Source organism: Heptranchias perlo, chromosome 20 (genome assembly GCF_035084215.1).
Source record: "Heptranchias perlo isolate sHepPer1 chromosome 20, sHepPer1.hap1, whole genome shotgun sequence".
Classification (NCBI taxonomy): domain Eukaryota; kingdom Metazoa; phylum Chordata; class Chondrichthyes; order Hexanchiformes; family Hexanchidae; genus Heptranchias; species Heptranchias perlo.
Genome location: NC_090344.1, coordinates 31279458 through 31304545, shown reverse-complemented (window position 1 = coordinate 31304545; position 25088 = coordinate 31279458). Strand labels below are relative to the sequence as shown.

General features: G+C 48.8%; 1 protein-coding gene across 5 annotated transcripts in view; it reads right to left on the bottom strand.

The window, feature by feature from the left end:
• Nucleotides 1–4388: 4388 nt before the first annotated feature.
• Nucleotides 4389–25088, bottom strand: part of LOC137335678 (zinc finger protein 79-like) — a 34259-nt gene continuing 13559 nt past the window's right edge. The window contains exons 1-2 of one of the 5 annotated variants that reach the window (XM_068000969.1): nucleotides 18671–18817; nucleotides 4389–5680 (exon numbers count right to left, since the gene is read on the bottom strand). In XM_068000969.1, coding sequence (XP_067857070.1) covers nucleotides 4702–5571 — 870 coding nt within the window. In that variant the 5' untranslated portion in view covers nucleotides 5572–5680; nucleotides 18671–18817 and the 3' untranslated portion in view covers nucleotides 4389–4701. Of the gene's footprint in view, nucleotides 5681–8519; nucleotides 8537–13120; nucleotides 13414–18670; nucleotides 18818–25088 lie in introns of those variants that run through there. The other 4 variants (XM_068000966.1, XM_068000964.1, XM_068000967.1 and 1 more) reach the window with 4 other exon arrangements.

Sequence of the window (25088 nt, the reverse complement as noted above, 5' to 3'; positions counted from 1 at the left end):
CTTCAAAAGGGAACTGGATAAGTACTTGAAAGGAACAAATTTGCAGGGCTACGGGGATAGGGCGGGGGAGTGGGACTAGCTGGATTGCTCTTGCAGAGAGCCGGCACGGACACGATGGGCCAAATGGCCTCCTTCCGTACTGTAATCTTTCTATGATCTTCATGATGCATGTTGATGATTTCTTAGGGGGAGGTACTGCGGAATTTGAGAAATTCGTCATTCGTAAGATTCGAGTAGAATTTAAAATTGGGAGTCAGGCCTATGGGGCTTTTAAATATATTGGTTTAGATATTAAGCAGAGTGGGTCTGGTTTCACTTTAAATCAACAGTCCTATTTAGAGAGGGTTAATCCCATCCCGGTTAATCGTACCAGGTGATCACAGAAAGGTGATGTTATATCTAAAGAAGAGACAGAGCAATTACAAAGCTTGATTGGTCAGTCGAACTGGTTGTGCAGTCAGACTAGACCAGATGCTCGTTTTGATGTGTTGGAGTTAAGTACAATGAAACACCCCATAGCAGAGAATGTTTTAAGGACAATTAAAACATTACAAAAATTAAATACAGATAAATGCGTACTTAAGTTGCCATCCTTAGGTGACCCAAAGAAAATGAAGCTAGTTATCTTTAGCAATGCTTCACATGCTAATCTTCCTGATGGGTATTCTAGTGCAGCTGGTTTCATGGTCTTTCTTATGGGTGAGAATTGTCCTTTATCTTGGGAAACTAAGAAAATAAAAAGGGTTGTTAAAAGTACTCTGGCTGCTGAAACACTGGCTCTTGTCGACACAGTGGATTTGGGATTCTATATGGCAAATATTTTGAGTGACATCCTGTACAATGGGAGTACTGAAGATAGTATACCCAGTGAATGTGATGTAGATAATCGTTCATCGTGGGATAATGTACACTCCACGAACAATGTGAGTGAGAAAAGATTACGGATTGACCTTGCTGGCTGGAGAGAAAGGACATCTCTAAAATTAGATGGGTGGATTCAACCCATCAACAGTCGGATTGTTTTACTAAAATAAAGACATGTGTGAGGAGATTATCAGGGGTCCTGGAGAAGGGGCTCCTCGCAAGGTAATGCTTTGACTAGTATACGTTATACAGAGTATGGAAGTTTTTGATTTTTGTTTGTATTATACATCTGAAGTTTATTTTTTTAAATTTAAAGTGAGATGGGAATCTGTTAATTGTATGCATGTGATTTATATCAATTAGCGTTAATTGTATTCAGGTGGTGTGTATCAAATGGGGACTCTCTTGTATCCATTTATATGCGAGCTTATTAAGGGTGTGGCGAGGGTGATCTCTGTGAATAAAGGCTTGGAAGCAACTGAAGACCAGGCGCTAATGTTCTATCCTTCACCACCTGGCTATCCAATTTATTACAGTACGAGGCCAGATCTGGGTTAGATGTCAGGAGGTGGTTCTTTTCCCAGAGAATAGTGCACCTCGGGAACAGGCTGCCGGCTCATGCGGTGGGCGCCGATTCGCTGAATTCCTTCAAGTGAGAGCTGGACCTGTTTCTGGCTGGGGCGGAGATCAGCTCTTACAAAACGTAGGTGATGTAATGCAGAGAATTATCAGGGCCAGAGTGATCTCCCGGACTAGGGGAGGGGGGGGGGGGTCGGAGAGGAATTTCCCACATTTTCTTCTCCCCAAATTGTCCTGGGTTTTTATCTGTTTTCTCGCCTCTCCCGGGAGATCACTTGGTTTTGGGTGGGGTGGGGAGTTTATGTATTGTGATGTACGAGGTCTCACAAATGTGTGGGACAGGCTGGATGGACCAGGGAGTCTTTCCCTGTCCGTCATTGTTCGTAAGTTCGAATTAATAATGCAGTTTGGAAACATTCTACAGGCTTAATTGTCCAGTTTGTGATGTCCCTGTGGGCTGCAGTATGTTCAGTGTGTGACCCTGAGCTGCCCCAGGGAGGGGACAGTTTGGGATGTCCCTGTGGGCTGCAGTATGTTCAGTGTGTGACCCTGAGCTGCCCCAGGGAGGGGACAGTTTGGGATGTCCCTGTGGGCTGCAGTATGTTCAGTGTCTGACTCTGAGCTGCCCCAGGGAGGGGACAGTTTGGGATGTCCCTGTGGGCTGCAGTATGTTCAGTGTGTGACCCTGAGCTGCCCCAGGGAGGGGACAGTTTGTGATGTCCCTGTGGCGTGCAGTATGTTCAGTGTGTGACCCTGAGCTGCCCCAGGGAGGGGACAGTTTGGGATGTCCCTGTGGGCTGCAGTATATTCATAGAATCATAGAATCATAGAAGTTTACAACATGGAAACAGGCCCTTCGGCCCAACATGTCCATGTCGCCCAGTTTATACCACTAAGCTAGTCCCAATTGCCTGCACTTGGCCCATATCCCTCTATACCCATCTTACCCATGTAACTGTCCAAATGCTTTTTAAAAGACAAAATTGTACCCGCCTCTACTACTGCCTCTGGCAGCTCGTTCCAGACACTCACCACCCTTTGAGTGAAAAAATTGCCCCTCTGGACCCTTTTGTATCTCTCCCCTCTCACCTTAAATCTATGCCCCCTCGTTATAGACTCCCCTACCTTTGGGAAAAGATTTTGACTATCGACCTTATCTATGCCCCTCATTATTTTATAGACTTCGATAAGATCACCCCTTAACCTCCTACTCTCCAGGGAAAAAAGTCCCAGTCTGTCTAACCTCTCCCTGTAAGTCAAACCATCAAGTCCCGGTAGCATCCTAGTAAATCTTTTCTGCACTCTTTCTAGTTTAATAATATCCTTTCTATAATAGGGTGACCAGAACTGTACACAGTATTCCAAGTGTGGCCTCACCAATGCCCTGTACAACTTCAACAAGACATCCCAACTCCTGCATTCAATGTTCTGACCAATGAAACCAAGCATGCCGAATGCCTTCTTCACTACCCTATCCACCTGTGACTCCACTTTCAAGGAGCTATGAATCTGTACTCCCAGATCTCTTTGTTCTATAACTCTCCCCAACGCCCTACCATTAACGGAGTAGGTCCTGGCCCGATTCGATCTACCAAAATGCATCACCTCACATTTATCTAAATTAAACTCCATCTGCCATTCATCCGCCCACTGGCCCAATTTATCAAGATCCCGTTGCAATCCTAGATAACCTTCTTCACTGTCCACAATGCCACCAATCTTGGTGTCATCTGCAAACTTACTAACCATTCCTCCTAAATTCTCATCCAAATCATTAATATAAATAACAAATAACAGCGGACCCAGCACCGATCCCTGAGGCACACCGCTGGACACAGGCATCCAGTTTGAAAAACAACCCTCTACAACCACCCTCTGTCTTCTGTCGTCAAGCCAATTTTGTATCCAATTGGCTACCTCACCTTGGATCCCATGAGATTTAACCTTATGTAACAACCTACCATGCGGTACCTTGTCAAATGCTTTGCTGAAGTCCATGTAGACCACGTCTACTGCACAGCCCTCATCTATCTTCTTGGTTACCCCTTCAAAAAACTCAATCAAATTCGTGAGACATGATTTTCCTCTCACAAAACCATGCTGACTGTTCCTAATTAGTCCCTGCCTCTCCAAATGCCTGTAGATCCTGTCCCTCAGAATACCCTCTAACAACTTACCCACTACAGATGTCAGGCTCACTGGTCTGTAGTTCCCAGGCTTTTCCCTGCCGCCCTTCTTAAACAAAGGCACAACATTTGCTACCCTCCAATCTTCAGGCACCTCACCTGTAGCGGTGGATGATTCAAATATCTTTGCTAGGGGACCCGCAATTTCCTCCCTAACCTCCCATAACGTCCTGGGATACATTTCATCAGGTCCCGGAGATTTATCTACCTTGATGCGCGTTAAGACTTCCAGCACCTCCCTCTCTGTAATATGTACACTCCTCAAGACATCACTATTTATTTCCCCAAGTTCCCTAACATCCATGCCTTTCTCAACCGTAAATACCGATGTGAAATATTCATTCAGGATCTCACCCATCTCTTGTGGTTCCGCACATAGATGACCTTGTTGATCCTTAAGAGGCCCTACTCTCTCCCTAGTTACCCTAGTTACAGGGAGGGGACAGTTTGTGATGTCCCTGTGGGCTGCAGTATGTTCAGTGTGTGACCCTGAGCTGCCCCAGGGAGGGGACAGTTTGTGATGTCCCTGTGGGCTGCAGTATGTTCAGTGTGTGACCCTGAGCTGCCCCAGGGAGGGGACAGTTTGTGATGTCCCTGTGGGCTGCAGTATGTTCAGTGTGTGACCCTGAGCTGCCCCAGGGAGGGGACAGTTTGGGATGTCCCTGTGGGCTGCAGTATGTTCAGTGTGTGACCCTGAGCTGCCCCATTGTGTCTGTGCCGACTCTTTCCCGGAATGATCTAAACCCAATCTACAACTTCAATTCATTTTATTATCGACTGTTCTACAGAGTTTAGCTCCATTAGTGGTAGTTTTCAGAATGTGAGGAAAGTCCTTGGCAAAAGTAGAAATAAATTCAGCTGGAGATAAACACAATCAGCAGTATTTTACCCCCTTTTCAGTGACTATAATGAATATGACATTTTACCCTTTGATTTATTTGATATTTATCCAGAATATTAAACTCCAGCCCAGTTATAGGGGTTATTAACATCAGCAGGAACAAACCCCAACTGTCAGAATGAACATGGTTCAGTCCTGGATGGGATTAACAGCAGAATCCAACCCCTGCAGTCATATGTGAACTCGCTGGTGTCTCAGCAGGTTGGATGACTGAGTGAATCCCTTCCCACACACAGAGCAGGTGAACGGCCTCTCCCCAGTGTGAATTCGCTGGTGTCTCAGCAGCTTGGATGACTGAGTGAACCCTTTCCCACACTCATTACAGGTGAACGGCCTCTCCCCAGCGTGAACTCGCTGGTGTCTCAGCAGGGTGGATGACTGAGCGAGTCCCTTCCCACACACGGAGCTGGTGAACGGCCTCTCCCCACTGTGAACCCGCTGATGCACCATCAAGCGGGATGAATAGGTGAATCCCTTCCCACAAATGGGACATTTAACTGGTTTCTCTTCTCTGTGCACCCACTGGTGTTCCACCAGGTTGGTGGACTGAGTGAACCCCTTCCCACACACGGAGCAGGTGAACGGCCTCTCCCCAGTGTGAACTCGCTGGTGTGTCAGCAGGTGGAATGAATGCCTAAACCTCTTCGAACAGAGAGAGCACTTGAACGGCCTCTCGTCGGTGTGACTGCGCTGGTGTCTCAGCAGGTGGTTGGACTGAGTGAATCCCTTCCCGCACACGGGGCAGGTGAACGGCTTCTCCCCGGTGTGAATGTTCTGGTGTCTGGAAAGGTTAGACGATTCTTTAAAAGTCTTCCCACACACGGAGCACCTGAACGGCCTCTCCCCGGTGTGACTGCGTCGATGAGTTTCCAGCTGGGACGGGGAGCTGAACCCCTTCCCGCAGTCCCCGCATTTACACGGTTTCTCCCGGGTGTGACTGCATTTGTGTTTCGATAGGCCTGACGATCGGCTGAAGCCTCGTCCACACACAGAACACGTGTACAGTTTCTCACTGCTGTGAATGGTGCTTTCTCCTTCCATATTCAAAGGCCGATGATATTCAGGCCCTGATGAATCGAGTGACTCTGTCAGATCTTGACGTGATCTTTGGTTTGAGTTTCCCCTCTGCAAATCCTCCCCTTCTAATACCCTGGAAAAGGAGTTTACAAAAGTCATCACTGTAAGTACAGGATAGAAATTCAGAATGGACAATTCTAGTTTCTAGGGAACATTCTTTCCTCTCTTATTCTCCCAAAGCTATAAATCCCCGTCCCACACACACTCCTTCCACCCTGTGCTGAAATCCAAACGCACCGCACCATCTCCAGCTATTTTTCCTCCATTCCCAGTTTACTCTACTCCCCTGAAGGTGCTGACTGTGGTTGGGTTCAGTTCTACACTCACTGGTTCCCCTCTCTCTCTCCTCCCCTGAAGGTGTTGACTCTGACTGGGTTCAGTTCTACACTCACTGGTTCCCCTCCCTCTCTCCTCCCCTGAAGGTGCTGACTCTGACTGGGTTCAGTTCTACACTCACTGGTTCCCCTCCCTCTCTCTTCTCCCCTGAAGGTGCTGACTCTGACTGGGTTCAGTTCTACACTCACTGGTTCCCCTCTCTCTCCTCCCCTGAAGGTGCTGACTCTGACTGGGTTCAGTTCTACACTCACTGGTTCCCCTCTCTCTCTCTCCTCCCCTGATGGTGCTGACTCTGACTGGGTTCAGTTCTACACTCACTGGTTCCCCTCCCTCTCTCTCCTCCCCTGAAGGTGCTGACTCTGACTGGGTTCAGTTCTTCACTCACTGGTTCCCCTCCCTCTCCTCCCCTGAAGGTGCTGACTCTGACTGGGTTCAGTTCCACACTCACTGGTTCCCCTCTCTCCTCCCCTGAAGGTGCTGACTCTGACTGGGTTCAGTTCTACACTCACTGGTTCCCCTCTCTCTCCTCCCCTGAAGGTGTTGACTCTGACTGGGTTCAGTTCTACACTCACTGGTTCCCCTCTCTCTCCTCCCCTGAAGGTGTTGACTCTGACTGGGTTCAGTTCTACACTCACTGGTTCCCCTCCCTCTCTCTCCTCCCCTGAAGGTGCTGACTCTGACTGGGTTCAGTTCTACACTCACTGGTTCCCCTCTCTCTCTACCCTGAAGGTGCTGACTCTGACTGGGTTCAGTTCGACACTCACTGGTTCCCCTCTCTCTCCTCCCCTGAAGGTGCTGACTCTGGCTCGATTCAGTTCTACACTCACTGGTTCCCCTCCCTCTCCTCCCCTGAAGGTGCTGACTCTGACTGGGTTCAGTTCTACACTCACTGGTTCCCCTCTCTCTCTCCTCCCCTGAAGGTGCTGACTCTGACTGGGTTCAGTTCTACACTCACTGGTTCCCCTCCAGAATAGATGAGGTCAGTGACCGTCTGGGAAATGATGTCTTGATGTTCAATAGTGGGGTCGAGGCCCAGGGGAGGTAGGAGAAGTTGTCTCTCCGACTTTGCTAACCTGCTTTAACTATTCTCACATCCTCTGGGTCTTGTTTATGTATTTTTTTCTCTACTTTCTCCCATTGTCCCTCCTTTAGTCTTTTGCTATTATCAATTCTGTCATTTACCCCCACTCCTGTTCCCCAAAAAATCACTTTACCGATCATTCTATTCCTTTCCTTGTGAATGTTTTCTCTCTCTTTCCCTCACTCTGTCCCTCCCTGTCAGCTGTTCATCTGTAATATCTCCTAGTTCTGATGATGGGATCTCCCTGACTCGTCACTATTTCTCCTTCATTTATAGACGCTCCCTGACCTGTCACCATTTCTCCTTCAATTTCACATGCATCCTGACCGAACACCATTTCTCCTTCATTTGCAGACACTCCCTGACTGGTCACCATTTCTCCTTCATTTACAGATGCTCCCTGACCTGTCACCTTGTCTCCTTCATGGACAGATGCTCCCCGACCTGTCACCATGTTTCCTTCATTTACAGATGCTCCCCGACCTGTCACCATGTTTCCTTCATTTACAGATGCTCCCTGACCTGTCACCATGTCTCCTTCATTTACAGATGCTCCCTGACCTGTCACCATGTCTCCTTCATTTACAGATGCTCCCTGACCTGTCACCATGCCTCTTTCATTTACAGATGCTCCCTGACCTGTCACATTTTGCCTTCATTTACAGATGCTCCCTGACCTATCACCATTTCTCCTTCATTTCCAGACGCTCCCTTACCTGTCCCCATTTCTCCTTCATTTACAGACGCTCCCTGACCGGTGACCATTCCTCCTTAATTTACAGATGCTCCCTGACGGTGACCATTCCTCCTTCATTTACAGACGCTCCCTGACCGGTCACCATTCCTCCTTCATTTACAGATGCTCCCTGACCGGTCACCATTCCTCCTTCATTTCCAGACGCTCCCTGACCGGTCGTCATTCCTCCTTTATTTACAGATGCTCCCTGACCAGTCACCATTCCGCCTTCATTTACAGACACTCCCTGACCAGTCACCATTCCTCCTTCATTTACAGACGCTCCCTGACCCGTCACCATTCCTCCTCCATTTACAGATGCTCCCTGACCCGTCACCATTCCTCCTTCATTTACAGACGCTCCCTGACTGGGCACTATTGCTCCTCCATTTACAGACGCTCCCTGACTGGGCACTATTCCTCCTCCATTTACAGACGCTCCCTGACCTGTCACCATTCCTCCTTCATTGACAGATGCTCCCTGACCGGTGACCAGTCCTCCTTCATTTACAGACGCTCCCTGACCTGTCACCATTCCTCCTTCATTGACAGACGCTCCCTGACCTGTCACCATTCCTCCTTCATTGACAGACGCTCCCTGACCGGTGACCAATCCTCCTTCATTGACAGACGCTCCCTGACCGGTGACCAGTCCTCCTTCATTGACAGACGCTCCCTGACCGGTCACCATTCCTCCTTCATTGACAGATGCTCCCTGACCTGTCACCATTCCTCCTTCATTGACAGACGCTCCCTGACCTGTCACCATTCCTCCCTCATTGACAGACGCTCCCTGACCGGTCACCATTCCTCCTTCATTGACAGACGCTCCCTGACCGGTCACCATTCCTCCATCATTGACAGACGCTCCCTGACCTGTCACCATTCCTCCCTCATTGACAGATGCTCCCTGACCTGTCACCATTCCTCCCTCATTGACAGACGCTCCCTGACCTGTCACCATTCCTCCTTCATTGACAGACGCTCCCTGACCTGTCACCATTCCTCCTTCATTGACAGACGCTCCCTGACCTGTCACCATTCCTCCTTCATTGACAGACGCTCCCTGACCCGTCACCATTCCTCCTTCATTGACAGACGCTCCCTGACCCGTCACCATTCCTCCTTCATTGACAGACGCTCCCTGACCTGTCACCATTCCTCCTTCATTGACAGACGCTCCCTGACCTGTCACCATTCCTCCTTCATTGACAGACGCTCCCTGACCCGTCACCATTCCTCCTTCATTGACAGACGCTCCCTGACCTGTCACCATTCCTCCTTCATTGACAGACGCTCCCTGACCTGTCACCATTCCTCCTTCATTGACAGACGCTCCCTGACCTGTCACCATTCCTCCCTCATTGACAGACGCTCCCTGACCTGTCACCATTCCTCCCTCATTGACAGACGCTCCCTGACCGGTCACCATTCCTCCTTCATTGACAGACGCTCCCTGACCGGTCACCATTCCTCCATCATTGACAGACGCTCCCTGACCTGTCACCATTCCTCCCTCATTGACAGATGCTCCCTGACCCGTCACCATTCCTCCTTCATTTACAGACGCTCCCTGACTGGGCACTATTGCTCCTCCATTTACAGACGCTCCCTGACTGGGCACTATTCCTCCTCCATTTACAGATGCTCCCTGACCTGTCACCATTCCTCCTTCATTGACAGATGCTCCCTGACCGGTGACCAGTCCTCCTTCATTTACAGACGCTCCCTGACCTGTCACCATTCCTCCTTCATTGACAGATGCTCCCTGACCTGTCACCATTCCTCCTTCATTGACAGACGCTCCCTGACCGGTGACCAATCCTCCTTCATTGACAGACGCTCCCTGACCGGTGACCAGTCCTCCTTCATTGACAGACGCTCCCTGACCGGTCACCATTCCTCCTTCATTGACAGATGCTCCCTGACCTGTCACCATTCCTCCTTCATTGACAGACGCTCCCTGACCTGTCACCATTCCTCCCTCATTGACAGACGCTCCCTGACCGGTCACCATTCCTCCTTCATTGACAGATGCTCCCTGACCTGTCACCATTCCTCCCTCATTGACAGACGCTCCCTGACCTGTCATCATTCCTCCTTCATTGACAGACGCTCCCTGACCTGTCACCATTCCTCCTTCATTGACAGACGCTCCCTGACCCGTCACCATTCCTCCTTCATTGACAGACGCTCCCTGACCCGTCACCATTCCTCCTTCATTGACAGACGCTCCCTGACCTGTCACCATTCCTCCTTCATTTACAGACGCTCCCTTACCTGTCCCCATTTCTCCTTCATTTACAGACGCTCCCTGACCGGTGACCATTCCTCCTTAATTTACAGATGCTCCCTGACGGTGACCATTCCTCCTTCATTTACAGACGCTCCCTGACCGGTCACCATTCCTCCTTCATTTACAGATGCTCCCTGACCGGTCACCATTCCTCCTTCATTTCCAGACGCTCCCTGACCGGTCGTCATTCCTCCTTTATTTACAGATGCTCCCTGACCAGTCACCATTCCGCCTTCATTTACAGACACTCCCTGACCAGTCACCATTCCTCCTTCATTTACAGACGCTCCCTGACCCGTCACCATTCCTCCTCCATTTACAGATGCTCCCTGACCCGTCACCATTCCTCCTTCATTTACAGACGCTCCCTGACTGGGCACTATTGCTCCTCCATTTACAGACGCTCCCTGACTGGGCACTATTCCTCCTCCATTTACAGACGCTCCCTGACCTGTCACCATTCCTCCTTCATTGACAGATGCTCCCTGACCGGTGACCAGTCCTCCTTCATTTACAGACGCTCCCTGACCTGTCACCATTCCTCCTTCATTGACAGACGCTCCCTGACCTGTCACCATTCCTCCTTCATTGACAGACGCTCCCTGACCGGTGACCAATCCTCCTTCATTGACAGACGCTCCCTGACCGGTGACCAGTCCTCCTTCATTGACAGACGCTCCCTGACCGGTCACCATTCCTCCTTCATTGACAGATGCTCCCTGACCTGTCACCATTCCTCCTTCATTGACAGACGCTCCCTGACCTGTCACCATTCCTCCCTCATTGACAGACGCTCCCTGACCGGTCACCATTCCTCCTTCATTGACAGACGCTCCCTGACCGGTCACCATTCCTCCATCATTGACAGACGCTCCCTGACCTGTCACCATTCCTCCCTCATTGACAGATGCTCCCTGACCTGTCACCATTCCTCCCTCATTGACAGACGCTCCCTGACCTGTCACCATTCCTCCTTCATTGACAGACGCTCCCTGACCTGTCACCATTCCTCCTTCATTGACAGACGCTCCCTGACCTGTCACCATTCCTCCTTCATTGACAGACGCTCCCTGACCCGTCACCATTCCTCCTTCATTGACAGACGCTCCCTGACCCGTCACCATTCCTCCTTCATTGACAGACGCTCCCTGACCTGTCACCATTCCTCCTTCATTGACAGACGCTCCCTGACCTGTCACCATTCCTCCTTCATTGACAGACGCTCCCTGACCCGTCACCATTCCTCCTTCATTGACAGACGTTCCCTGACCCGTCACCATTCCTCCTTCATTGACAGACGCTCCCTGACCTGTCACCATTCCTCCTTCATTGACAGACGCTCCCTGACCTGTCACCATTCCTCCTTCATTGACAGACGCTCCCTGACCTGTCACCATTCCTCCCTCATTGACAGACGCTCCCTGACCTGTCACCATTCCTCCCTCATTGACAGACGCTCCCTGACCGGTCACCATTCCTCCTTCATTGACAGACGCTCCCTGACCGGTCACCATTCCTCCATCATTGACAGACGCTCCCTGACCTGTCACCATTCCTCCCTCATTGACAGATGCTCCCTGACCCGTCACCATTCCTCCTTCATTTACAGACGCTCCCTGACTGGGCACTATTGCTCCTCCATTTACAGACGCTCCCTGACTGGGCACTATTCCTCCTCCATTTACAGACGCTCCCTGACCTGTCACCATTCCTCCTTCATTGACAGATGCTCCCTGACCGGTGACCAGTCCTCCTTCATTTACAGACGCTCCCTGACCTGTCACCATTCCTCCTTCATTGACAGATGCTCCCTGACCTGTCACCATTCCTCCTTCATTGACAGACGCTCCCTGACCGGTGACCAATCCTCCTTCATTGACAGACGCTCCCTGACCGGTGACCAGTCCTCCTTCATTGACAGACGCTCCCTGACCGGTCACCATTCCTCCTTCATTGACAGATGCTCCCTGACCTGTCACCATTCCTCCTTCATTGACAGACGCTCCCTGACCTGTCACCATTCCTCCCTCATTGACAGACGCTCCCTGACCGGTCACCATTCCTCCTTCATTGACAGATGCTCCCTGACCTGTCACCATTCCTCCCTCATTGACAGACGCTCCCTGACCTGTCATCATTCCTCCTTCATTGACAGACGCTCCCTGACCTGTCACCATTCCTCCTTCATTGACAGACGCTCCCTGACCCGTCACCATTCCTCCTTCATTGACAGACGCTCCCTGACCCGTCACCATTCCTCCTTCATTGACAGACGCTCCCTGACCCGTCACCATTCCTCCTTCATTGACAGACGCTCCCTGACTTGTCACCATTCCTCCTTCATTGACAGACGCTTCCTGACCTGTCACCATTCCTCCTTCATTGACAGACGCTCCCTGACCCGTCACCATTCCTCCTTCATTGACAGACGCTCCCTGACCTGTCACCATTCCTCCTTCATTGACAGATGCTCCCTGTCCTGTCACCATTCCTCCTTCATTGACAGACGCTCCCTGACCTGTCACCATTCCTCCCTCATTGACAGACGCTCCCTGACCTGTCACCATTCCTCCTTCATTTACAGACGCTCCCTGACCTGTCACCATTCCTCCTTCATTGACAGACGCTCCCTGACCTGTCACCATTCCTCCTTCATTTACAGACGCTCCCTGACCTGTCACCATTCCTCCTTCATTGACAGACGCTCCCTGACCTGTCACCATTCCTCCCTCATTGACGGACGCTCCCTGACCTGTCACCATTCCTCCTTCATTGACAGACGCTCCCTGACCTGTCACCATTCCTCCCTCATTGACAGACGCTCCCTGACCTGTCACCATTCCTCCTTCATTGACAGACGCTCCCTGACCTGTCACCATTCCTCCTTCATTGACAGACGCTCCCTGACCTGTCACCATTCCTCCCTCATTGACGGACGCTCCCTGACCTGTCACCATTCCTCCCTCATTGACAGACGCTCCCTGACCTGTCACCATTCCTCCTTCATTGACAGACGCTCCCTGACCTGTCACCATTCCTCCCTCATTGACAGACGCTCCCTGACCTGTCACCATTCCTCCCTCATTGACGGACGCTCCGTGGAGCTCCCGGTTCACTCTGCGCATGAGCGCGGAAGCGGGCCTCCAGTTGAGAGTTCGGTCGAAGTGAAATGCAAGAAACCGGAAACCGGCGGGGGTGGATGGGGAGAATGTTCGCTGTTTTACACTCGGGCCCGGGGCCGCACTCGGTGTTTGTGGAGCCTGAGCCCGGTCCCCGGGGTTTATTAACCTGTTCCCTCCGATCCTCTGACCTGCACCGACCGCTCCGACTCCCGCAGCCTCCACTGGCCGCGCATGCTCAGGACGCACTGCCCAACAATGAGCCTCAACTGCGCCTGCGTGCTGGGCACCACTGATTTAGATAGGGCACATTCTGTACCGCGCGGCATGCTGGGTGATGCAGCCGCCATTGATGATTTTAATCTCCGGTCTGACAGCAAAGAGATTGGAAGCAGGGAGAACGCGTTTCGACCGAGGATAATGAAATAAACTAAAGCCCCAGCGCTTGCTGCCATTAAAACCGCCACAAACACTCAGCGGAGACGCACTCCGGAAAAGATTATTTCCGTTAACTTTTATTAATTTCGTTTCATTAAATGTTGTAAATGACGGGTTCAGTTAATGTTTATTTTTCAACGCCACCTCAGGACCGTCAGTCTCACCATTCACCCCGCCCTGGTGATTAAGGAGAGTTGACTGGAGGACCGAGCGGGTGGTTGTTTCTCCAACCAATCGGACTGTGTCAGGGGTGAGACTTGCGCAACCGAGTGGGCGGAGCTGAGCCCGGATCTCGCTCATTGTCTGAAGCACTGCATCATTTTTAAACTTATCGGAACAGGAGGAGGCCATTCAGCCCCTCGTGCCTGCTCCGCCATTTGATAAGATCATGGCTGATCTGTGATCTAACTCCATATACCTGCCTTTGGCCCATATCCCTTAATACCTTTGGTTGGCAAAAAGCTATCTCTCTCAGATTTAAATTGAGCAATTGAGCTAGTATCAATTGCCGTTTGCAGAAGAGAGTTCCAAACTTCTACCACCCTTTGTGTGTAGAAATGTTTTCTAATCTCACTCCTGAAAGGTCTGGCTCTAATTTTTAGACTGCACCCCCTACTCCTAGAATCCCCAACCAGCGGAAATAGTTTCTCTCTATCCACCCTATCTGTTCCCCTGAATATCTTATAAACTTCAATCAGATCACCCCTTAACCTTCGAAACTCCAGAGAATACAACCCCAATTTGTGTAATCTCTCCTCGTAACTTAACCCTTGAAGTCCGGGTATCATTCTAGTAAACCTACGCTGCACTCCCTCCAAGGCCAATATGTCCTTCCGAAGGTGCGGTGCCCAGAACTGCTCACAGTACTCCAGGTGCGGTCTAACCAGGGTTTTGTATAGCTGCAGCATAACTTCTGCCCCCTTGTACTCCAGCCCTCTAGATATAAAGGCCAGCATTCCATTAGTCTTATTGATTATTTTCTGTACCTGTTCATGACACTTCAATGATTTATGTACCTGAACCCCTAAGTCCCTTTGGACATCCACTGTTTTTAACTTTTTACCATTTAGAAAGTACCCTGTTCTATCCTTTTTTGATCCAAAGTGGATGACCTCACATTTGTCTACATTGAATTCCATTTGCCACAGTTTTGCCCATTCACCTAATCTATCAATATCCCTTTGTAATTTTATGTTTTCATCTACACTGCTTACAATGCCACCAATCTTTGTGTCATCGGCAAACTTAGATATGAGACTTTCTATGCCTTCATCTAAGTCGTTAATAAATATTGTGAATAATATTGAGGCCCCAAGACAGATCCCTGCGGGACTCCACTGGTCACATCCTGCCAATGTGAGTACCTACCCATTATCCCTACTCTCTCTCGCCTTTCGCTCAGCCAATTTCCTAACCAAGTCTGTCATTTTCCCTCGATTCCATGGGCTTCTATCTTAGCTAACAGTCTCTTATGTGGGACCTTATCAAATGCCTTCTGGAAGTCCATATAAATAACATCCATTGACATTCCCCTGTCCACTACTTTAGTCACCTCTTCAAAAAATTCAATCAGGTTTGTCAGGCACGACCTACCTTTCACAAATCCATGCTGGCTCTCTCTGATTAACTGAAAATTCTCAAGGTGTTCAGTCACCCTATCCTTAATTATAGACTCCAGCAATTCCCCCACAACAGATGTTAGGCTAACTGGTCTATAATTCCCTGGTTTCCCTCTCTCTCCTTTCTTAAAAAGCGGAGTGACATGTGCAATTTTCCAATCTGGAGGGACAGTTCCTGAATCTAGAGGACTTTAAAAGATTATAGTTAGGGCATCTGCAATGTGCTCACCTACTTCTTTTAAAACCCTGGGATGGAAACCATCTGGTCCTGGGGATTTGTCACTCTTTAGTGCTGTTATTTTCTTCATGACTGTTGCTTTACTTATGTTAATTTTATCGAGTCCCTGTCCCCGATTCAATATTAGTTTTCTTGGGATTTCCGGCATGCTATCCTCTTTTTCTACTGTAAATACTGACGCAAAGTAATTATTCGACATGTCCGCCATTTCCCCATTGTCAATGACAATATCCCCACTTTCAGTTTTTAAGGGGCCATCACTGCTCCTGACCACCCTCTTTTTCCTAATGTAACGCTAAAAGTTCTTCGTATTGGTTTTGATATCCCTTGCGAGTTTCTTTTCATACTCTCTTTTTGTAGCTCTTACTATCTGTTTTGCGACCCTTTGTTGATCTTTGTATCTTTCCCATTCGCCAGGATCTGTGCCATTTTTTGCCTTTTTGTATGCCCTTTCCTTATGTCTTATACTGTCCCTTACTTCTTTAGTTGTCCATGGCTGTTTTTTTTTGGCAAGTAGAGTTCTTGCCCCTCAGGGGTATAAACCGATTCTGTATCACGTTAAATGTTTCTTTAAACATTTCCCACTGATCATCAGTCGTTTTACCCATTAACAGATTTGCCCAGTTTACTGCGGACAGTCTCTGTCTCATCCCATTGAAGTCGGCCTTACCCAAATCTAGAATCTTAGTAGCTGATTCACTTTTTTCCCTTTCAAACACTACATTGAACTCGATCATGTTATGATCACTATTGGATAGATGTTCACGCACAGATAAGCCGTTAACTAAATCTGGTTCATTACTCATTACTAAATCAGGTATGGCTTGCCCCCTTGTTGTCTCTCGGACATACTGCTGTCGAAAACTATACCGGACACACTCAAGAAATTCACTACCTTTCTGACAGTTGCTAGTCTGCTTTTCCCAATCTTTGTGAAGGTTAAAGTCCCCCATTAAGACCACTATGCCTTTGTTACACACTTAACAACATGTTAATTTAACTTAATTTATCTCAAACTCCAGGAGAAAACTGGACTTTTCTGTTGTGGCTTTAAACAGATGGAACCCTGTGAGGTGGAGCAAAGATTTCAACATTTGTTAGTAAAGTGAATTAATTAAGGTTAAATGTAAGGAATCTTACAACACCAGGTTATAGTCCAACAGTTTTATTTGAAAATCACAAGCTTTCGGAGATTATCTCCTTCGTCAGGTGAGTGAATGAAAGGTTCTCAAATCGCATACCTTATATTAGGCTGGGACACGATCACACCAATCAAAGGTGTCGTTGGTGTTCAGACAGGTTAGCCACAGAAAACAGTACGTCCCAGTATACTGAATACACAATGGGTCAGATTACAAAGGCAGAGAGAGAGAGAATGTCCAGTTGTATTAAAAACAGATAACTTTTTTTTTCCTGCTGGTGGGGTTACATGTAGCGTGACATGAACCCAAGATCCCGGTTGAGGCCGTCCTCATGGGTGCGGAACTTGGCTATCAATTTCTGCTCGATGATTTTGCGTTGTCGTGTGTCTCGAAGGCCGCCTTGGAGAACGCTTACCCGAAGATCGGTGGCTGAATGTCCTTGACTGCTGAAGTGTTCCCCAACTGGGAGGGAACCCTCCTGTCTGGCGATTGTTGCGCGGTGTCTGTTCATCCGTTGTCGCAGTGTCTGCATGGTCTCGCCAATGTACCATGCTCTGGGGCATCCTTTCCTGCAACGTATGAGGTAGACAACGTTGGCCGAGTCACAGGAGTATGAACCATGCACCTGGTGGGTGGTGTCCTCTCGTGTGATGGTGGTATCTGTGTCGATGATCTGACATGTCTTGCAGAGGTTGCCGTGGCAGGGTTGTGTGGTCTCGTGGACGCTGTTCTCCTGAAAGCTGAGTAATTTGCTGCGAACATTTACGCTACACGTAACCCCACCAGCAGGAAAAAAAAAAGTTATCTGTTTTTAATACAACTGGACATTCTCTCTCTCTCTCTGCCTTTCGGGTCTCTTTCTCTCTCTGTCTTTGTAATCTGACCCATTGTGTATTCAGTATACTGGGATGTACTGTTTTCCGTGGTGAACCTGTCTGAACACCAACGACACGTTTGATTGGTGTGATCGTGTCCCAGCCTAATATAAGATATGCGATTTGAGAACCTTTCACTCACTCACCTGACGAAGGAGATAATCTCCGAAAGCTTGTGATTTTCAAATAAAACTGTTGGACTATAACCTGGTGTTGTAAGATTCCTTACATTTGTCCACCCCAGTCCATCACCGGCATCTCCACATCATAACTAAGGTTAGACAGCAGGGATTATTTGAGATAACTCAAGTGTAGTCATAAAGGGAATGCAGTGGATGTTGTGTGGATGGATTGTGAAAAGGTGTTTAGTAAGGTGCCAGACAGGACCTTGTTGATAAAATTAAGGCTGAATTAATTAAAGGGAGTGGGACAGTGTGAATTGGAAGTTGGGTCAAGGGCAGAAAACAGAGAGTAGTGGTTAATGGATGGTCTTCAGACACGAAGGATGTAAACAATGGTGTCCCAGGGTCAGTGTTGGGACCATCAATCCTCTCAGTATAAAGAAATGATCTGGGCTCGGGTATATGGGTGAAAATCACCAGTTGACGCCAGAAAAGGAACCAGGGCTAAGTGTGAAGAGGACTGCAAGTGACTTTAGTGTGACATACACAGGTTCGTAAATAGGGCAGGTCGGTGTCAGGTGGAATTTAACGCAGAGTAATATGAGGTGATACGTTTTGTGATTTTAAAAAAATGATAAAATTTTAAAAGGAGTAGAGGAACAGAACAGTAGTGGTGTGTAAGATTCTAGCTAACGTCTTGTCTTATTAAATAAAAGCAGAACGTGCTGGAGAAGCTCGGCAAGTGGGGCAGCATCTGTGGAGAAAGAAAGCGAGTTCACATTTCAGGTCAAAGTCCTGCCAGCATCCGCCGTATTTTGCTTTTGCCTTGTCTTATTAATCAGCAGATTTGAGAGTCTAGTGTCAGCAACTTTAATAAATACAAGATTGTCTCTCCTCAACCGTATCTTATAATGATCCATCGATCAGAGTAAAGAAGCAAATCCCCCGTGTCCACGGTAACTTACACCAGGTCAGCCCGCTGGATGGAACCTCGGGCTCCCTGAGCTGGATCTCCGGTGTCTCCAGTCCCCACTGCCCCCCTTCCATCAGTATCCACTCACTTTTATACCCTGTCGTCATCCATCTCTGTCACCTGACTCTCGTTTGTCTTCTCTGCTGGGTTTAGGCAGGAAGGGAGGAAAAGACAGCCGGGACTTCTCTGATCTGTGATTTAGAAGGACACATTTCTTGGTTCCCAGCAGTTACTTTTCTTCGGTAATTTTCTCATTACCCCTAAACTACCCTGCCCACTGTTAATTATGTTATTTCTTATATTTTCACAATTGTAGGTAGAAACATCACACTTTATAATCTAATCTGTTCTATGACTCACTCTGGCTTAAGTTTATATTGTGGTTAATAACAGACAAGCTCCTGTTATTTCCCCTTATCTGATTATAGAGTTTGTAACTAGTGATTCTGCGGAATGGAATGTCTTATCAGTGTTGCCAAGGCGACCTGTTTGCTGAGAAGGGCTTGTCTGAGTTTCGAACTCAGACTAAACTTCTCTTTCCCAAAATACTCATTATATCAGACATTTTATGTCAATGTATTGTAGCCATCTTATGTTAATTTCTCTAAAACCTACAAGGGGTTCAGATACACAGATCTTTAAAAGTGTGAGGACATGTTAATAAAGTGGTTAAAAAAGCACATAGAACCCAAGGTTTCACAAATAGGGGTCGAGAGTACAAAAGGTCAGAGATCATGTAAAACTGTCCAAATCATTGGTTAGGCTGCAGTTCGAATATTGTGTCAAGTTTTGGGCATCTTCCACTGGGAAGGATGTCAAGGCCATGGAGAGGGTGCAGAAGAGATTCACTGAGATGATACCAGGGACGAGAGACTTTAGTTATGAGGAGAGACGAGAGAAACTGGGGCTCTTCTCATTAGAACAAAGAAGGGTAAGAGGGCCTGAGGGTGTTTTCAAAGTTTGTTCAGGTAAATCAGGAAAAAACAGTTCTCCTGGTCGGTGAGTCAGTAACTAGAGGGAATCAAATTCAATCATCTCCAAAAGACTCAGTCCCAGGGATAAAATATCAAACACACTGTACAAAAATGTTAGGGACTCTCACCGTCCTTCCAGATCTGTGTCCGGGGGAGAAACTGACGGGTTTCTCTTATCTACGGGGAAAGAACGGAGGAATGGGACTAACTGGATTGCTCTTACAAAGAGCCAGCACAGGCTCAATGGGCCGAATAGCCTCCTTCTGTGCTGTAATGATTCTTTGAGTCTATCTTTGCGTTAAATGTTCTCAGAGGTGCTGGATGTCAGTGCCGGAGAATGTGGCATTCTGAGCATCTAGTGTCTGCTTGAAACACTCTGCACTCAGGGACAGCACGGGTTAGATAGAGAGTAAAGCTGCCTCTACACTGTCCCATCAAACACTCCCAGGGCGGGTACAGCACGGATTAGATACAGAGTAATGCTCCCTCTACACTGTCCCATCAAACACTCCCAGGGCGGGTACAGCACGGGTTAGATACAGAGTAATGCTCCCTCTACACTGTCCCATCAAACACTCCCAGGGCAGATACAGCACGGGTTAGATACAGAGTAAAGCTCCCTCTACACTGTCCCATCAAACACTCCCAGGGCAGGTACAGCACGGGTTAGATACAGAGTAAAGCTCCCTCTACACTGTCCCGTCAAACACTCCCAGGGCAGGTACAGCACGGGTTAGATACAGAGTAAAGCTCCCTCTACACTGTCCCATCAAACACTCCCAGGGCAGGTACAGCACGGGTTAGATACAGAGTAAAGCTCCCTCAACACTGTCCCATCAAACACTCCCAGGGCAGGGACAGCACGGGTTAGATACAGAGTAAAGCTCCCTCTACACTGTCCCATCAAACACTCCCAGGGCAGATACAGCAAGGGTTAGATACAGAGTAAAGCTCCCTCTACACTGTCCCATCAAACACTCCCAGGGCGGGTACAGCACGGGTTAGATACAGAGTAATGCTCCCTCTACACTGTCCCATCAAACACTCCCAGGGCGGGTACAGCACGGATTAGATACAGAGTAAAGCTCCCTCTACACTGTCCCATCAAACACTCCCAGGGCAGATACAGCAAGGGTTAGATACAGAGTAAAGCTCCCTCTACACTGTCCCATCAAACACTCCCAGGGCAGGTACAGCACGGGTTAGATACAGAGTAAAGCTCCCTCTACACTGTCCCATCAAACACTCCCAGGGCAGGTACAGCACGGGTTAGATACAGAGTAAAGCTCCCTCTACACTGTCCCATCAAACACTCCCAGGGCAGGTACAGCACGGGTTAGATACAGAGTAAAGCTCCCTCTACACTGTCCCATCAAACACTCCCAGGGCAGGTACAGCATGGGTTATATACAGAGTAAAGCTCCCTCGACACTGTCCCATCAAACACTCCCAGGGCAGGTACAGCATGGGTTAGATACAGAGTAAAGCTCCCTCTACACTGTCCCATCAAACACTCCCAGGGCAGGTACAGCATGGGTTAGATACAGAGTAAAGCTCCCTCTACACTGTCCCATCAAACACTCCCAGGGCAGGTACAGCACGGGTTAGATACAGAGTAATGCTCCCTCTACACTGTCCCATCAAACACTCCCAGGGCAGGTACAGCACGGGTTAGATACAGAGTAAAGCTCCCTCTACACTGTCCCATCAAACACTCCCAGGGCAGGTACAGCATGGGTTAGATACAGAGTAAAGCTCCCTCTACACTGTCCCATCAAACACTCCCAGGGCAGGTACAGCACGGGTTAGATACAGAGTAAAGCTCCCTCTGCACTGTCCCGTCAAACACTCCCAGGGCAGGTACAGCATGGGTTAGATACAGAGTAAAGCTCCCTCTACACTGTCCCATCAAACACTCCCAGGGCAGGTACAGCACGGGTTAGATACAGAGTAAAGCTCCCTCTACACTGTCCCATCAAACACTCCCAGACCATGAGCAGGGTTTCTAGGCACTGCAGTGATGTCATAAACCAGTGCCATTCAGCCCATCTGGTCCTGTCCGTGTCCCTTTAAAGGTGGAGAGCTGGGACATCCTTTCTCAAAACAAATCCCACCTGTTCATAGTGAGAATCCCAGGGGAAGGGTCAAGGTCCAGAGTGTGGAATGCCGGTCTAAAATGCCGGCTGTTTTAAAGTCATGACGCTGATCAAAGTCTGCGTGAAGATTTCTTCCCATGTCTGTCAAGATTTGGAAAAGACCTGCTGCCTGACACTTTAAATATTGCCCAGCTTTAACTGCAGCTCACAGTGTCCGAAGAGGCAGTGATATCATTAGGCTTTTATGTATCTCCTTGTGCTCCATCTCCTTAACAACACTGGCTTATCACAGCACTGCGTTCTTCATACTGAATTCCAGTGTGAAAAATGCACGATTTCAAATCTAAGCAACATGAGCAGGATTGGAAGGAGATGCGACTGGAGATAATGGGCCTGGGGCCGTGAGAACATCTCTTGAGCATTAAGAAATTCAGCATCGGAAAGAAGCAGGGAGATGAGATCTTTGTGTTTATTTATCCATTGTAAACAATTTTACAACACCAAGTTATAGTCCAGCAATTTTATTTTAAATTCACAAGCTTTCGGAGGCTACCTCCTTCCTCAGGCTACCTCCTTCCAGGCATCTGCAAAATCCATCGCCTCTCAATACCCAGGATCTTATCTCCCTTCTCCCTGCTCTCCAAGTAAGACTTGGTCTCATTAATTCTCAGTGTTTGCATCAAGTAGTTAATTGATTGGCACCTGGAGAAGGAGAGGGAGCTGGAGGAAAAGAAATGGCAGAAGCAGAAGGAGATGGCAGGTGATGGCAGAATCTTGTGTGTGTCAATTGCTTCAAGTAAGACATGACAGCCCTGCGTTGCCTTCCACCTTTCCCAGGAGCTGCACTGATTTCGGAAATGGAAACAGCAGCTTGTGGGAATATTGCCCCTCACCATCCATTTCATGTATCCACTGACCCGCACTTGGCGCTGTCATTGTGGGCCTGGGGCAGTGAGAACATCTCTTGAGCATTAAGAAATTCAGCATCGGAAAGACACCAAACCAACCAAAATCCCCCTAATCAACACCACTGCTCCTGCCTTAACAGCCAGCAGCCCATCATTCTTTAATCATACAAACCATTAGCGCGATACACAATGCACTTTCTTGCATTGCGTAAAATGTCGACATTTTCAAAGTCTGCATGAAGTTCTCTTGCCATTTCTGTCAAGATTTGGAAAAGACCTGCTGCCTGACATTTTAAATGTTACCGACCTTTAATTATAGCTCATAACATCCACATACAACTCGGATTACGCTGAGAGACTCTGCCGCCGTACCTCTCGCACACTCCGCAACCATCTCGTACACCAACTCTACAGCAGACGCCACAACCTCGAAACCAAGATAGAGTCCATACTCTCGACCTGTACTCAGGACACAGCAGACCAGCTACGATATACCGCCAAACAGACGAGGCAACGGAACTACGCTGCCTACATGAAAACCAAGAGCAGGAAGCTTGAGAAACTCGGCATCACCACCAGCATCGACCAAGCTTCCCCCGGTACCACGGTTACAACCACAGGGAAGTCTATCGTCAATTTGTCCGACCACACCCTTCAACCAGACGAAATCGAAGTTCTCAGCCGAGGGCTCAATTTCTGCCCCACTACCAAAATGGACCCCACTAGTCTCGCGGCAGACACAGAGGAATTCATCAGGAGAATGAGGCTCCAGGAATTCTACCACAAACCCCAAGATTTCAGCAGCGAACCCAATGAGACAATCGACGATCCGGAACAGCAGACAGAGGGATCCGCGGTACAGCAACCGAAGAGGAAAGAGTCAAACTGGACTCCTCCGGAGGGTCGCTGCCCTCAGCTGGACATGTATGCTCAAGCTGTCAGGAAATGCGTCAATGCCAGATTCATCAGCCGCACTCAGAAGACAGTCCAGAATGTCACCCGAGCACAACGCAACGCCATCAACGCTCTCAAGACCAACCGCAACATCGTCATCAAACCAGCGGACAAAGGAGGAGCCATTGTCATACAGAACAGAACGGACTATTGCAAAGAAGCATACCGACAACTGGACAACCAGGAACACTACAGACGGTTACCCGCAGATCCGACCAAAGAACACACCCACCAGCTCAACAAACTGATCAAGACCTTCGATCCAGACCTTCAAAGCATCCTACGCACTCTCATCCCACGTACTCCCCGCGTGGGAGACTTCTACTGCCTCCCAAAGAATCACAAAGCCAACACACCCGGACGTCCTATCGTATCAGGCAACGGAACCCTGTGTGAGAACCTCTCTGGATACATCGAGGGCATCCTGAAACCCATCGTACAGGGAACCCCCAGCTTCTGTCGCGACACTACAGACTTCCTACAAAAACTCAGTACGCACGGACCAGTTGAACCAGGAACACTTCTCACCACGATGGACGTCTCGGCACTCTACACCAGTATCCCCCACGATGACGGCATCGCTGCGACAGCATCAATACTCAACACCAACAACAGCCAATCTCCAGACGCCATCCTACAACTCATCCGCTTCATCCTGGATCACAATGTCTTCACCTTCGATAACCAGTTCTTTACCCAAACACATGGAACAGCCATGGGGACCAAATTCGCACCCCAATACGCCAACATTTTCATGCACAAGTTCGAGCACGACTTCTTCACTGCACAGGACCTCCAACCAACACTATACACCAGATACATCAACGACATTTTCTTTCTATGGACCCACGGCGAGGAATCACTAAAGAGACTACACAATAACATCAACAAGTTCCATCCCACCATCAAGCTCACCATGGACTACTCCACAGAATCAGTTTCTTTCTTGGACACACGAATCTCCATCAAAGATGGACACCTCAGCACCTCACTCTACCGCAAGCCCACGGACAACCTCACGATGCTCCACTTTTCCAGCTTCCACCCTAACCACGTCAAAGAGGCCATCCCCTATGGACAGGCCCTGCGAATACACAGGGTCTGCTCAGACGAGGAGGAACGCGATGGACACCTACAGACGCTGAAAGATGCCCTAGTAAGAACGGGATATGACGCTCGACTCGTCGATCGACAGTTCCGACGGGCCACCGCGAAAAATCGCATAGACCTCCTCAGAAGACTAACACGGGACGCAACCAACAGAGTACCCTTCGTCGTCCAGTACTTCCCCGGAGCGGAGAAACTACGCCATGTTCTCCGCAGCCTTCAACATATCATCAATGACGACGAACACCTCGCTATGGCCATCCCCACGCCTCCACTACTTGCCTGTAAACAGCCACCCAACCTCAAACAGACCATCGTTTGCAGCAAATTACCCAGCTTTCAGGAGAACAGCGTCCACAACACCACACAACCCTGCCACGGCAACCTCTGCAAGACATGCCAGATCAGTGACACAGATACCACCATCACACGAGAGGACACCACCCACCAGGTGCATGGTTCATACT